The sequence below is a fragment of the Mauremys reevesii genome, linkage group 8 (assembly GCF_016161935.1).
Source record: "Mauremys reevesii isolate NIE-2019 linkage group 8, ASM1616193v1, whole genome shotgun sequence".
NCBI classification, from domain to species: Eukaryota; Metazoa; Chordata; order Testudines; family Geoemydidae; genus Mauremys; species Mauremys reevesii.
In genome coordinates, this window is record NC_052630.1 from 108,074,435 (window position 1) to 108,088,349 (window position 13,915).

The following is a 13,915-nucleotide window of genomic DNA, read 5'->3' on the forward strand; positions in this document are numbered from 1 at the left end:
TGAATTAACTGCAATTAATTGACAGCCCTACTTTTTTAATTTCTCTCCTGGACTGGGCTAATCATGGTGGGTATGAGGGCTGCAGAACATTTTGAGCATAGTGCTGGTTGATACAGGTTAAAAACAAAGCAGCACCATACTGAAATATTTTACCTTCACTCTACTGACATGCAAGTCTAGAAGTGCTATAGCAGGGCCACCTCCTCAATCTCCAGCAGCTCCCACCCATTCAAACATTCCAAGGCCAGAAGGGACCATTGCGGTCAGCTAGTCTCACTTCCCCCCCCCCCCCACCTTTCATATAAACACAGGCTGCGATCATAGAATCATAGAATCTCAGGGTTGTAAGGGACCTCAGGAGGTACCTAGTCCCACCCCCTGCTCAAAACAGGACCAATCCCCAACTAAATCATCCCAGCCAGAACTGCCCGAAAAAAATTCCTTTTGAACTAGAGCAGATCTTTAAAAAAAAAAAAATCCAATCTTGATTTAAAAATGGTCAGTGCTGGAGAAACCATTGTTCCAGTGGTGAATTATCCTCACTATTAATAACACGCGCCTTTTTTCCAGTCTGAATTTCTCTAGCTTCAACTTCCAGCCATTGGATCATGTTAGATCTTTCTCTGCTACATCAAAAACCCTCTATTAAATTTCTATTCCCCCTGTTGGTACTTATGAACTGTGATCAAGTCACCACTTAACCTTCTCTTTGTTAACTAGACTGAGCTTCTGAGTCTCTCACCATAAGGCACATTTTCCAGTCCTTCTCATAGGTCTTTTCAGAAACCTCTCCAATTTATCAGTATCCATGCAACCATCTGACTGGTAGCCTTCATCTGCAGCATGGAGGTTTTGAAGGTCAATGAAATGAATAAAAGAATGGGGAAAATAAAGTAATGGAAATTCCCTGTGCCCCGTAGCACCTCCTCCCCCCAGTACAAAGCTGTTTAGTCCACTATAGCTGATAAGAATCAAATCTAAGGTTTCGAACTTACTGTCATTAGACATATTGCTCCCCCAATAGCACACAATATTTATTGACAGTTTGTTTTTCAAAGCCACAGAAAAGGACAAGATTTTATTTTGTCCTTCCCAGGCATGTACTGTTGAATCACATTGGAAACAAAAGACCATTAGGGTTACTTTTCCATTTCTCTCTCGGCACATACCTTAGCCAAGCGGGCGAATATTTGATGAAAGAAAATATTTAATGTTTCTGAGGTTTTAGAAAGTTACAGTCTGAATGTTACTTACTGTCTGCCTCCGTTGAAGGCATCAAGCAGCACAGAACTACTGCTGGCACAATGCATACTGGGACACAGAAGTTAGGCACCATATTCCAAAGCAGAGCCAGTCCTCCTTAGTCTGAAGCAAGTGGCCAGTACATCCAGCATTAAGAAATGCAGACTTATTCCTACAAACAAAGAGAACAGGAGAAAATGGATCAAATCTCAAGGACAAGACAGTAAAATTAGACCATGGTGCCCCAGCATCTCACCTCAAATTGCAAATAAATATACGTATCATAAGCCCAGATTTTATTTTACATCGGTTTAACCATCTTTCCTACTTTAACAACGCTGTGCCAATGGTGCCTCTGTGGCATGAGACATGTCCAGGTTACACACCTGGTTAGTAAGTTCCTGGGCCCCATTTTGAAGCACTGCATGTATATTATGAGCATTCTGGAAGGAAAGTGGGGCACGGGGGAGATCACTTATCGCACATGAGACTACTCACAGCACTCTTCCTGTTCACAAGCATTTCAGAGAAGGGCTCAAGTCCTAGCTCTGGAGACAAAGATTTTGGCTGTTCTTCCTTTTGGGAATTTTTGTTTTGTCTTTGTTTTTTAACCTTGTTCTGAGATTCACAGGTATCATAAAAACTTTTGACGGTGATGATAAGCATTGCATTTTAGGAACGTTACCTTCTGACAAAAACACAAAGTGTTCAGACAATGGCAGCAATGATGATGGCTCAGCAAAATCTCAGGAGAATCCAACAAGGCAAATATTTACATCCTATCCAACAGTCAGTGATGTTTCTTCTTCCCTCTATTACTGTATTATACAGTAAATCTCTTCACGTTATATCATGATACAATACAAAGGAAATGTTATCTATGTAGCGCCTTCTATAGCCAAGACATCTGAAGGTACTTTACACAATAACCTCGTTCTAAACTAGATACAGAGAGAATACTGATTATTCCATCCCCGCTTGTATTATCTCAATCCAAAAATAAATCCAACTATGCTCAGAAGGATTCTGCACGCTGAAAGAAATGCCCTTCATAACAGCCTGACATCCAATTCTCTTCTTGCGGGTATCTAACCCCTAAATCCTCATTTGTCTCCTGCGAAAGAGTTACTGAAAACACCATTAAGATGTCCCGCTCTGCAGAGACAGATACAGATAGTTGTATCATTACCAGCAGGATCAACTTTATTCCAATAGGAAACTCAATTCAAGCCCCAGTTGGTTTGCCCAGTGTTAAACAAATCTGTAAATATGAACAGCACAAGAGAATGAGAATGAGTGCCTGGACTAACAGTGAAGATTATGCTCCTAAGGGCTGGTCTACACTGGGCAGGAGGTCGATCTAAGATTTGCGTAGCTGAAGTTGAAGTATCTTAGTTCAACTTACCTGGCTGTCCTCACGGCGGCAAGTCGACCGCCACGGCTCCCCCGTCGACTCTGCTTACTCCTCCTGCTGAGGTGGGGTATGGGCATCGATTCGGGGATTGATTTATCACGTCTAGACGAGACGCGATAAATCAATCCCCAATAGATTGATTATTACCCACCGATCCAGCGGGTAGTGTAGACGTGGCCTAACTTCTGCATGTGCTGTTAACCTATTCAACCTGATAAAGCGAGAACCTTCTGCAGCACACTTTCAGCAGCACTATTCCATCTGACTCATCAGCAATAGAACCGTAAGAGGGCTGCTCTCCTCACAAAAGGCGCCAAATATTCAAAATTACTGTGCCAAAACTAATATTTTGTGTCAAATTCCACCTCTGATCAGGGCAGAGAATGTGGTTTACAACTAGCTTAGAAAGCAGCTTGGATATTTACCAGACTAACTTTTGAATGAGTCATTTTTGAAGAGTATTGGCTCAGGTCTGTCTGCACCGGACAATGCTCAGAAGTCAGGTGAAGAGCAGCATGGTTTCTCGTGTTCCTCATTCAGAGAAAACTTACAGAGAAACCCCAACTAAGAGAATAGATCTGTCTCCTCATTCTTGTCTCTCTTCAGCAAACTAATTACAATTTGCTCTGGTCTCAGGTTTGACAGATTTATGACTTTTCAGGCCCATGAGCTGGGTATAAATCACAACATAAGAAAGTGATGAATTATCAGTTGTCCCATAAGGTATTTTATAGACTTGCTCTTTTTTGCAACTGTTCACTCCCTTAAACTAATTTGCCATCTTGGTTAAGAGAAACCAAATTTCTTAGGCAAAATTCTTCTTATCCATCCCACTCCCCATTGCCCTATGGCTAATAAAGCCCCATAGTCTTTCTTTGTCCCTCAGTAGGAAGAATCCCCCTCTCTCTCTCTCCATTGTTGCAGTGTATATGGAAAAACTGTCTACATACAATATTTAAAACTCTCCAAATTGGAATGCTTTAATTTTTTATAAATCTAAGTAACTGTCATTCTGTTTTGAAATTGAAAACATGAAAAGGGCCTCTATTTATATGGTTCAGCTCTTCCATTTTTAGAAGCAAACAGCTCTCCCCAACCAGACAACCTAGTATTTGATGCAATGTGATAGGAAGTCAGGTTAAGCACAATTAACCCTTTGGAGGCAGATGTTACCCATACCAGAACAGCCGGCAGGGGAAAAAATCCTGAAGCAAGACTGTGAGAGGAGCTCTTCCCTGAGGTGCAGGAGTGGCATCAGAAGAAAATTATCTACAAACCAAGTGAGATACATTTGATACTGAACTAAGCAAGAACATACAGGCTTAATGTAAGGACAAACGTTGGGCAGCACGAATCGAGGTGAATTAATGCTCTGTGATCTGCTGACTGTTTGCCTTATTGTTTCTTTTGTCATCTCCTGCTCACAATCCCATGCCTTTCCCCAGGCTGCTGTCCCTTTCACGGCAGTCTCCCATGTACCAAATGACTTCACTCCCCTTCTCTTTCCCAACCCTCTCTTCACCTCACTTCTTTAGGCTAGCATCCCACTACTAAGCTGGCATCTGTGAGCAAAGATACTACAGGGAAAGTTCCTTCACAGATTCTCATTGCCATTTCCTCATGTGACACAAACAGTACTATAAAATCTAAAACATGAAATCCAAAAAGAGAGGGGCTAAGCATCACGGACCACAGGCTCTATGTAAACAGCTCTGAGTTTAGCATTCTCAAAAAGAAAAAAAAGCATTGAATTTTTAGGGTGCCAAGTACCCCTTTTATCTGTAATTTGGAAGAAAAACTAAAAATCTGATAAGAAAATGCAACAGACACAATAAACAAGCAAGAAAAGTTGGACTAGTTTAAAACAAAGCCAAGAGTATCAATGGTTCATACAGTGCTGGGCAATATAGGGAGTAAGCCGGCTCTGCTGGGAGAAGGTTAACTCTAAAATATTGAGAGAAATCATAACCAGCATTGAATAGCTCAAGTCCTCCATGAACTTCTAATACATAAAATAAGTGGGTCGCCAGCAATGAGCAGCACGCTGAAGAGCTGGATGAGAAGTCTCAAAGAAACTAGGGGAGGAACAAGAGACTCTCACAAAAAAACACTTATTAAAATTAAGCTTCTTAAGAAGAGATGCTTGGAACAACTTGAAAATCAAGTGAGGGCAAGGGATATTTTGAATCAAAGATTTCTGCAGGGGAAGAAGTGCCAGATCCAGTTTTGCTTATGATCACAAGATAAAAACAATCCCATCTTTGTTGAGAAATGTGATGGGATTCCCTCCAGAAACTTTTCTGAGCAGGAAGATAACTCCAGAACATCAATTGTGTTGCTATCTGACATAGGAGACATGGAACAATTTTTCATAAAGACAGAACAAAATGGATCTGCTTTTTTAATGGTGGAAAAGTATAAAATACTCTGAAACTTGAGCCCACATATGCAGATTGGGAGATGTGAACTAAACACTGTTCAAACCCAATCCCAAGAGAGGCTGTAGATCTCCCTGCTGTTTCCAGACATGCTGCATGTGCAGTATAATGGGACCCCCTTTGCATTGTACATAATATCCAGGAGGAGACTCTGCATGGCCTACGGATCCTGAGGAAGACACTGACTCGTCAGTATGGAGAGAAGTGTCCACAGCACTTCAGGGTACTGAACAAAACATAAAACTGACCAAGCAAAGCAGGTGCCAAAGTAGGATGGTAAGCAGAGAATGAAGCAGGCTACTTCATTAACAGTGAGGATAATGATCAATATAGATCAGCGGCTTCAGCCAGTGCTAAACATCTAATTTGCGTACTGGAGGAGGAATGGAAAAAACATATGTTCTCTGTATGTATAAATATCCCCTGTCTGTGTGTTCCATTCTATGCATCCGAAGAAGTGAGCTGCAGCTCATGAAAGCTCATGCTGAAATAAATTTGTTAGTCTTTAAGGTGCCACAAGTACTCCTGGTTTTTTTGGGGTTAATTAAAGATTATCATAATGCACATACACAAAGTAGCAGAAGTAAAGTTGTGTAGGCAGTTCCTGACTTGCTTGTGACTGTTTCACTTTGCAGCCTTAACATATTTTTATCTCGGTTTGTTTGTGTTTTGTTTTTTGAGGGGGTAAGGAATATAATACAAAGGCACTACTGTAGCAATATGGACAAGACTCAGCCTGGTGATACTGCTAGATGCAAACTATAGGGCAAATCTGAAAGATAAGCAATGGGAGCTGAAACAAAAGGAGCTGAAGGGACTGACATACAAGACAAGTGGCAAGTATCACACAGACTGGCTAAAAGGAGAGAAGGAATCTGATAACCATCTGTAAGTATGTGAAGTGTATAGACACCATGGAGCGAAAGGAAGTTTATGGTTACTCATGGCTGCACACCTTTGGCTAATGGAATGAACAGAGCAAGGGAAGTTTAGGCTGAGTATCCTGATCAACTCCCTGCAGGTCAGATGTAGGAGACCGCAATACATTAAAGCACATAAAGAACGTTTAGTGCGCACCAACAGGGCCTATATAGACCAATTAATGTGCGCTTTAGAATTCACACCTCTGTAGTGTGCATTACCCACTGTGTACTCTAGCCCTAAACGGAAATAAAGAAAATATTCCTTCTGCACCTGCAGAAGAGGCTACAGCTGACAAAAGCTGTTCAGCAATATGCATAACTTCTGAGACTCTATTACCGTTTTCATGACACCTCCAAGGATTTTATTCCCTTTACTTTTAATTTTAGAACTTTCTGACTAATCTTATTTTATTTAAATTGCCCTTTCTAAAGTTTAGTGTCACTATGTCACATTTTGATACCTAATCTGTCCTGTGGAATCTAATTATATTGTAGTTAATAATACTTAGTAGCCTCAGCTACTGTCATTTCCTGAATTAGCTCCTGTGTATACTCAAAAATATACTGATTGGTCCTTATATTGCAACAGCAGACAGCCACATAGGAATTGTGGTATTGTCTCCTCCTCTCTCCCCCAACAGGCTCTCACGAAGCTTCCATGGCACTAAAAGTGACAAATTCCCAAACATACATTTGTGTTGGCATCTTTTCGTCTGTGAGAGACGATGGGAACTGCAGCCTCTGATGTAGATGGTTTGCAATGTCTCATGTGACTGAATAGTCCAACCCGAGATGTACATGATCTCTGGCAGTTATTGCAAATGTATTTATTTTGTTTGGGAGCTGCTTACTTCCTGTGGGCTCTTTTCTCTTCAAGCTGTAGGAGCCAGCTCCTGTCATGGACTCTGATATCCTGATGGAGACGATGGTGCCACTTCTTACAATCACTTGTCAAGATTTCCCATTGGTCAGGATAAATTCCAAATTCCTTCATATCTCGCTAACATGTGTCTTTATAGCAAAGCTTGGGACGTCCTGTTGCTTTTGTTAGCTCCCTGTATAGCATGTCCTTGGGCATGTGTCCATCTTCCAACCTACTCGGATGGCCCAGCCAGCGCAGTCGTCTTTGCTTTAGCAGGGCTGTCACACTTGGTAAATTTGCCCTTTGAAGTACCTCTGTGTTAGTGACTTTATCCTGCCATTTGGTGTTGAGCATGTGGCATAAACAATGTAGGTGGAAACTGTTTAATCTTTTCTCCTGATGAGCATAAGTTGTCCATGTTTCTCCACCATACATGAGTGCTGAGGATGCAGGCTCGGTACGCTAGCATTTTGGTCTTGATGGCAAGCTCTGAGTTGTTCCATGCTATTTTAGTTAGGCTATTAAAGGTGGGGTGGCAGCCTTTCCAGTGTGAACATTTAATTCTTCATCCAGTGAGAGGTTGGTGGACACTATAGACCATAAATAGCTGAACTTTTGGACTACTTCTGGCTGGTTTTCATTTAAAGTAACTGAAGGATCTTGTGGAACCCTCTCTCCTAATACAACCATTTTCTTACTGATAGTTAGAGGAAACGCCTGATGGGCACTTGATAGGCAGTCCATGAGTTCTTGTAGTAGATCGTCATTGTGGGCTATGAGGGCAACATCATCAGCAAATAGAAGTTCCTTGATTAGCACTTTTTTGACTTTGGTCTTTGACTTAAGTTGGGACAGACTGAACAGTTTCCCATCTGATCTTGTGTGGAGATACACTCCATCTTTCATGTCCTTAAACACACAATTCAAGAGTACCGAGAAGAAAATTCCAAAGAGCGTAGGGCCAAGAACACATTGTTGCTTCACGCTGCTTTTCATCTCAAAGCTGTCCGAAGTGGATCCGTCAAACAGGAGAGCTGCTCTCATGTTGTTGTGGAATGAAGGGATAAGACTTAACAAGGTTGGCGGGCAGCCTTGTTATCTTTTCTAGTACTGCAAATAGATCTGCTCTGCTGACTGTATCGAATGCTTTGGTTAGGTTCATAAAGGCAATCTACAATGGTCGGTTTTGCTCTCTGAACTTTTCTTGGAGTTGACGCAGAAAAATTATCATGTCTATAGTTCACATGACACATTACAGTCCATAATGGTACCCTCTACTTTTCTTTCAACACATGTTTTTCACCATGGTATCTGAGCACCTATGGAAGTGGGAACTGTTCCAGTCTAACTAACCCAGTAATCCTGTCTGACAGTGGGCCATACCAGATGTTTCAAAAGAATGTGAAAGTCACTCTACAAAGGACAATTACAGAGTACCCTGCCCATACGGAAATTCTTTTTCTAATCCATCATTTAGTGTATGACTTGCCATGATGGAAGGTTTATAATATCTTGAATATAACTGAATTTTCTCAGTGGTAGATTTTGGTTTTACTCCTCCTAAAGAATGTTGAACTTTGTTACACTGTAGTCGCTATTAGTGGTTCAACTACCATTACTTCTTGAACCTAACTCCTGTGCATTACAAAAGGCTACGCTCAGAACAGCCTCTTCTCTTCTGTGCTCTAGAACTAGTTTTCCCAAGAAGCAAATAGTTCAGAGTGTTGAGAAATTGCTTCTCTCACCTTTGCTCTGGCATGAGATAATGATCAGTTTATATGCAGGTAGTTAACATCACCCATAATTACTGCTTTATTAGATTTAATTTCCTTTTTGATCTTCATCAACATTGCACACGAGCCTTTTCCAAATCAGGAGGCACTCAGATAAAATAGTGAGGAGAGTCAAATAAGCAAGCAGGTAGATGGACTATATCCCCACAACTATATTTGTATTCATAACTAAGGGACTGTGAAAAGACCAGTTTTTAATGTAAACATTCTTCACCCTGAACTAAAGCAAAAAATGTTCTCCATCTCCTATAAGAAGCAGCAAAGAATCCTGTGGCACCTTATAGACTAACAGATGTTTTGCAGCATGAGCTTTCGTGGGTGAATACCCACTTCTTCGGATGCAAGCAGTGGAAATTTCCAGGGGCAGGTATATATATATAAGCAAGCAAGAAGCAGGCTAGAGATAACGAGGTTAGATCAATCAGGGAGGATGGGGCCCTGTTCCAGCAGCTGAGGTGTGAAAACCAAGGGAGGAGAAACTGGTTCTGTAATTGGCAAGCCATTCACAGTCTTTGTTTAGTCCTAAACTGATGGTGTTAAATTTGCAAATGAATTGGAGCTCAGCAGTTTCTCTCTGGAGTCTGGTCCTAAAGTTTTTTTGCTGGAGGATGGCCACCTTAAAATCTGCTATTGTGTGGCCAGGGAAGTTGAAGTGTTCTCCTACAGGTTTTTGTATATTGCCATTCCTAATGTCTGATTTGTGTCCATTTATCCTTTTCCTTAGAGACTGTCCAGTTTGGCCGATGTACATAGCAGAGGGGCATTGCTGGCATATGATGGCATATATTACATTGGTGGACGTGCAGGTGAATGAACCGGTGATGGTGTGGCTGATCTGGTTAGGTCCTGTGATGGTGTTGCTGGTGTAGATATGTGGGCAGAGTTGGCATCGAGGTTTGTTGCATGGGTTGGTTCCTGAGCTAGAGTTACTATGGTGCGGTGTGCAGTTGCTGGTGAGAATATGCTTCAGGTTGGCAGGTTGTCTGTGGGCGAGGACTGGCCTGCCACCCAAGGCCTGTGAAAGTGTGGGATCATTGTCCAGGATGGGTTGTAGATCCCTGATGATGCGGTGGAGGTTTGAGCTGGGGACTGTATGTGATGGCCAGTGGAGTCCTGTTGGTTTCTTTCTTGGGCTTGTCTTGCAGTAGGAGGCTTCTGGGTACACATCTGGCTCTGTTGATCTGTTTCCTTATTTCCTCATGTGGGTACTGTAGTCTTGAGAATGCTTGGTGGAGATTTTCTAAGTGTTGGTCTCTGTCTGCGGGGTTAGAGCAGATACGGTTGTACCTCAGTGCTTGGCTGTAGACAATGGATCTTGTGGTGTGCCCGGGATGGAAGCTGGAGGCATGAAGGTAGGCATAGCGGTCGGTAGGTTTTCGGTATAGGGTGGTTGTAATGTGACCACCACTTATTTGCACCGTGGTGTCTAGGAAGTGGACCTCCCGTGTAGATAGGTCCAGGCTGAGGTTGATGGAGGGGTGGAAGCTGTTGAAATCATGGTGGAATTTTTCTAGAGTCTCCTTCCCATGGGTCCAGATGATGAAGATGTCATCAATGTAGCGTAGGTAGAGAAGGGGCGTGAGTGGACAGGAGCTGAGGAAGCGTTGTTCCAGGTCAGCCATAAAAATATTGGCATATTGTGGGGCCATGCGGGTGCCCATAAGCGGTGCCACTGATCTGGAGATATATATTGTCATTAAATTTGAAATAGTTGTGTGTGAGGATAAAGGCACAGAGCTCAGCAACCAGTTGTGCTGTGGCATCATCAGGGATACTGTTCCTGACAGCTTGTATTCCATCAGTGTGTGGGATGTTTGTGTACATCCATGGTGGCTAGGATGGTGTTTTCTGGAAGGTCACCAATGCATTGTAGTTTCCTCAGGAAATCAGTGGTGTCACGGAGATAGCTGGGAGTGCTGGTAACATAGGGTCTGAGTAGGAGTCCACATATCCAGACAGTCCTTCAGTGAGAGTTCCAATGCCAGAGATGATGGGGCGTCCAGGATTACCAGGTTTGTGGATCTTAGGTAGTAGATAGAATAACCCTGGTCGGGCTCTAAGGGTATGTTGATTTGTTCCGGTGTTAGTGTAGGGAGTGTCCTGAGTAGATGGTGCAGTTTCTTAGTGTATTCCTCAGTGGGATCTGAGGGAAGTAGCTTGTAAAATTTGGTATTGGAGAGTTGTCTGATGGCCTCCTTTTGGTAGTCAGACCTGTTCATGATGACAACAGCACCTCCTTTATCAGCCTCTTTGATTATAATGTCAGGATGGTTTCTGAGGCTGTGGATGGCATTGCGTTCTGCACGACTTAGGTTGTGAGGCAAGCAATGTTGTTTTTCCACAATTTCTGCCTGTGCACGTCGGTGGAAGCATTCAATGTATAGGTCCAAACTGTCATTTCGACCCTCAGGAGGAGTCCATGTGGAGTTCTTCTTCTTGTGCTGTTGGTGGGAGGGTAACTGTGTATCAGTGCGCTGTTCAGTGTTGTCCTGGAAGTATTCTTTGAGTCGGAGATGGCGAAAGTAGGCTTCCAGATCGCCGCAGAACTGTATCATGTTGGTGGGGTGGCAGGGCAGAAAGAGAGTCCCGAGATAGGACAGACTGTTCTTCTGGGCTGAGTGTGTGGCTGGATAGATTGACGATATTGCTGGGTGGGTTAGGGGTATCACGGTTGTGGCCCCATGTGGCAGGTAGGAGTTTAGACAGCTTACAGTCCTTTTTCCTTTTTAGAGAGGTGAAGTGGGTAATGTAGATCTCCTGTCTTATTTTAGTGAAGTCCGTTTGTATGGAAGTTTGGTTATTGATGAGAGTCTCTAGGTTGGAGAGCTCTTTTTTGATGTTTTCCTGTTTGCTGTATAGTATGCTGATCAGGTGGTTCCTCAGTTTCTTAGATAGAGTATGGCATAATCTCTCACTGTGGTCTGTGTAGTATGTAGATAGCAGTGGATTTTTTACCTTTAGTCCATTAGTCCACTAACACGGCTACCCCTCTGATCCATCTCCTATAAGATAATTAAGGCATGGCAAGCCAATGACAAAATAATAATGTTAGGGGGGAAAAGCCTGATTCTCATTTACAATGGGTCCCCTTTACATTGCTTTGCAAAATGCAAATATAATGTATTCACCCTGAGCGGTGTAAAGGAGCCTCAAAGTAAATGAGAATCCACCCCTAGAATTAATGCACATTTAAGGTTGAGATACCAGGCACTCATAAATCAGGAAATTCAATGTTGATGTTGAGAACTCATCATGAACACCGTTTCTTGCGGTTTATGATGAATCTCTCTAATTGTTGCTGCATACATACAGAAAAAACTAAACTTGAATTTCTTATACAACAGTCTGTATAGTAAGTTATATAACACTGTGACGGGTTGGATCACAGTGTGCCAAGACTACTTCTACCCCTGCCTTCCCTGCCAGCTTGGGGCCCCAGCACCCTGTCTTGCTGAGCCAGACACTCCCGTCTGTGCCAACAAAGACCCAGGGTCTGAATTACTTGCCCCAAAGCTGCAGGTTTACCTGAAAGCAGCTCACAGAAGCGTTCCTGTCTTTAACACTCAGATGCCCAACTCCCAATGTATAAAGCTTATGCAGGGTAAACGCATAAATTGTTTGCCCTCTGTAACACTGATAGAGAGAGAGAGGCACAGCTGTTTGCCCACACACATACTCTGAGTTAATTAATAAGTAAAAAGTGATTTTATTAAATACAGAAAGTAGGATTTAAGTGGTTCCAAGTAGTAACAGACAGAACAAAGTAAGTCACCAAGCAAAATAAAATAAAATGCACAGATCTATGTCTAATCAAACTGAATACAGATAAATCTCACCCTCAGAGATGCTTCAGTAAGTTTTTTTTCAGACTGGACACCTTCCAGGTCTGGGCACAATTCTTTCCCCTGGTACAGCTCTTATTCCAGCTCAGGTGGTAGCTCGGGGGTTCTTCATGATGGCTCTTCTCTTCAGCCAGCTGAAGACAAAATGGAGGGGTCTCCCAGGGGTTAAACAGACTTTCTCGTGTAGGTGGAGACCCCCGCCTCACTCCTATGCAAAGTCCAGCTCCAAGATGGAGTTTAGGAGTCACCTGGACAAGTCACATGTCCATGTATGACTCAGTTTTTACAGGTAGTATTCATTGTTTACATGCTACCTTGAACATCCTCAGGTAGACTTCTTATGTGGATTGGAGCATTCCAAGATCCATTGTCCTTTAAGTGTTTCTTGATTAGGTACTTAATGTCAACATTCCTTTCTCCAGGAAATGCTCTACTAAGATTATTTAGAAACAAGCTAGTACACACCCACGAAAGCTCATGCTCCAAAACGTCTGTTAGTCTATAAGGTGCCACAGGACTCTTTGCTGCTTTTAATGGAAATGAGGATATGGAAGTAGAAATTACCACATCCGAGGTGGAAGTCAAGCTCAAACAGCTTACCGGGACCAAAACAGGAGGCCCTGGATAATCTCCATCCAAGGATATTAAAGGAACTGGCAAATGAAACTGCAAGCCTGATAGCAAGGATTTTTAATGAATCCATAAACTCTATGATCGTACACTATGACTGGAGAATTGCTAATATAGTGCCTATTTTTAAGAAAGGGAAAAAAGGGATCCAGAAAACTACAGGCCCGACAGTTTGACTTCAATTGCATGTAAGGCCTTCGAACAAATTTGGAAAGAGAGCGCAGTTAAGGACATAGAGGTAATTGGGATAAACTACAATATGGTTTACAAAAGGTAGATTGTGCCAGACCCACCTGATTTCTTCCTTTGAGAAGATAACTGGTTTTATTTTAGACAAAGGAAATGCAGTAGATCTAATCTAGATTTCAATAAGGCATTTGATACAGTTCCACATAGGAAATTATTAGTTAAATTGGAGAGGATGAGAATTAATACTGAGAATTGAAAGGCGGATAAGGAACTGCACCTCTATCCCGCTATAACGCGACCCGATATAACACGAATTTGGATATAATGCAGTAAAGCCGCGCTTTGGCGGAGTCAGGGCTGCACGCTCCAGTGGATCAAAGCAAGTTCAATAGAACGTGGTTTCACCTATAACACGGTACGCTTTTTGGCTCCCGGGGACAGCATTATATCGGGGTAGAGGTGTGGTTAAACGGGAGACTACAATAGGTCATACTGAAAGGTGAACTGTCAGGCTGGAGGGAGGTTACTAGTGGAGTTCCTCTAGGATCGGGCTTGGGAAAAATCTTATTTAACATTTTCATT

The 13,915-nt window shown here is 42.5% G+C and overlaps 1 protein-coding gene across 8 annotated transcripts in view; it reads right to left on the reverse strand.

Annotated features, from left to right (window-relative positions):
* The window catches only part of PTPRF (protein tyrosine phosphatase receptor type F), a 404,201-nt gene that overhangs the window by 338,410 nt on the left and 51,876 nt on the right, over nucleotides 1-13,915 (reverse strand). For all 8 annotated transcript variants that reach the window (XM_039486049.1, XM_039486048.1, XM_039486046.1 and 5 more), the window contains exon 2: nucleotides 1,255-1,414. In XM_039486049.1, the coding sequence (XP_039341983.1) occupies nucleotides 1,255-1,336 (82 nt within the window). In that variant the 5' untranslated portion in view covers nucleotides 1,337-1,414. The remainder of the gene's footprint in view (nucleotides 1-1,254; nucleotides 1,415-13,915) is intronic.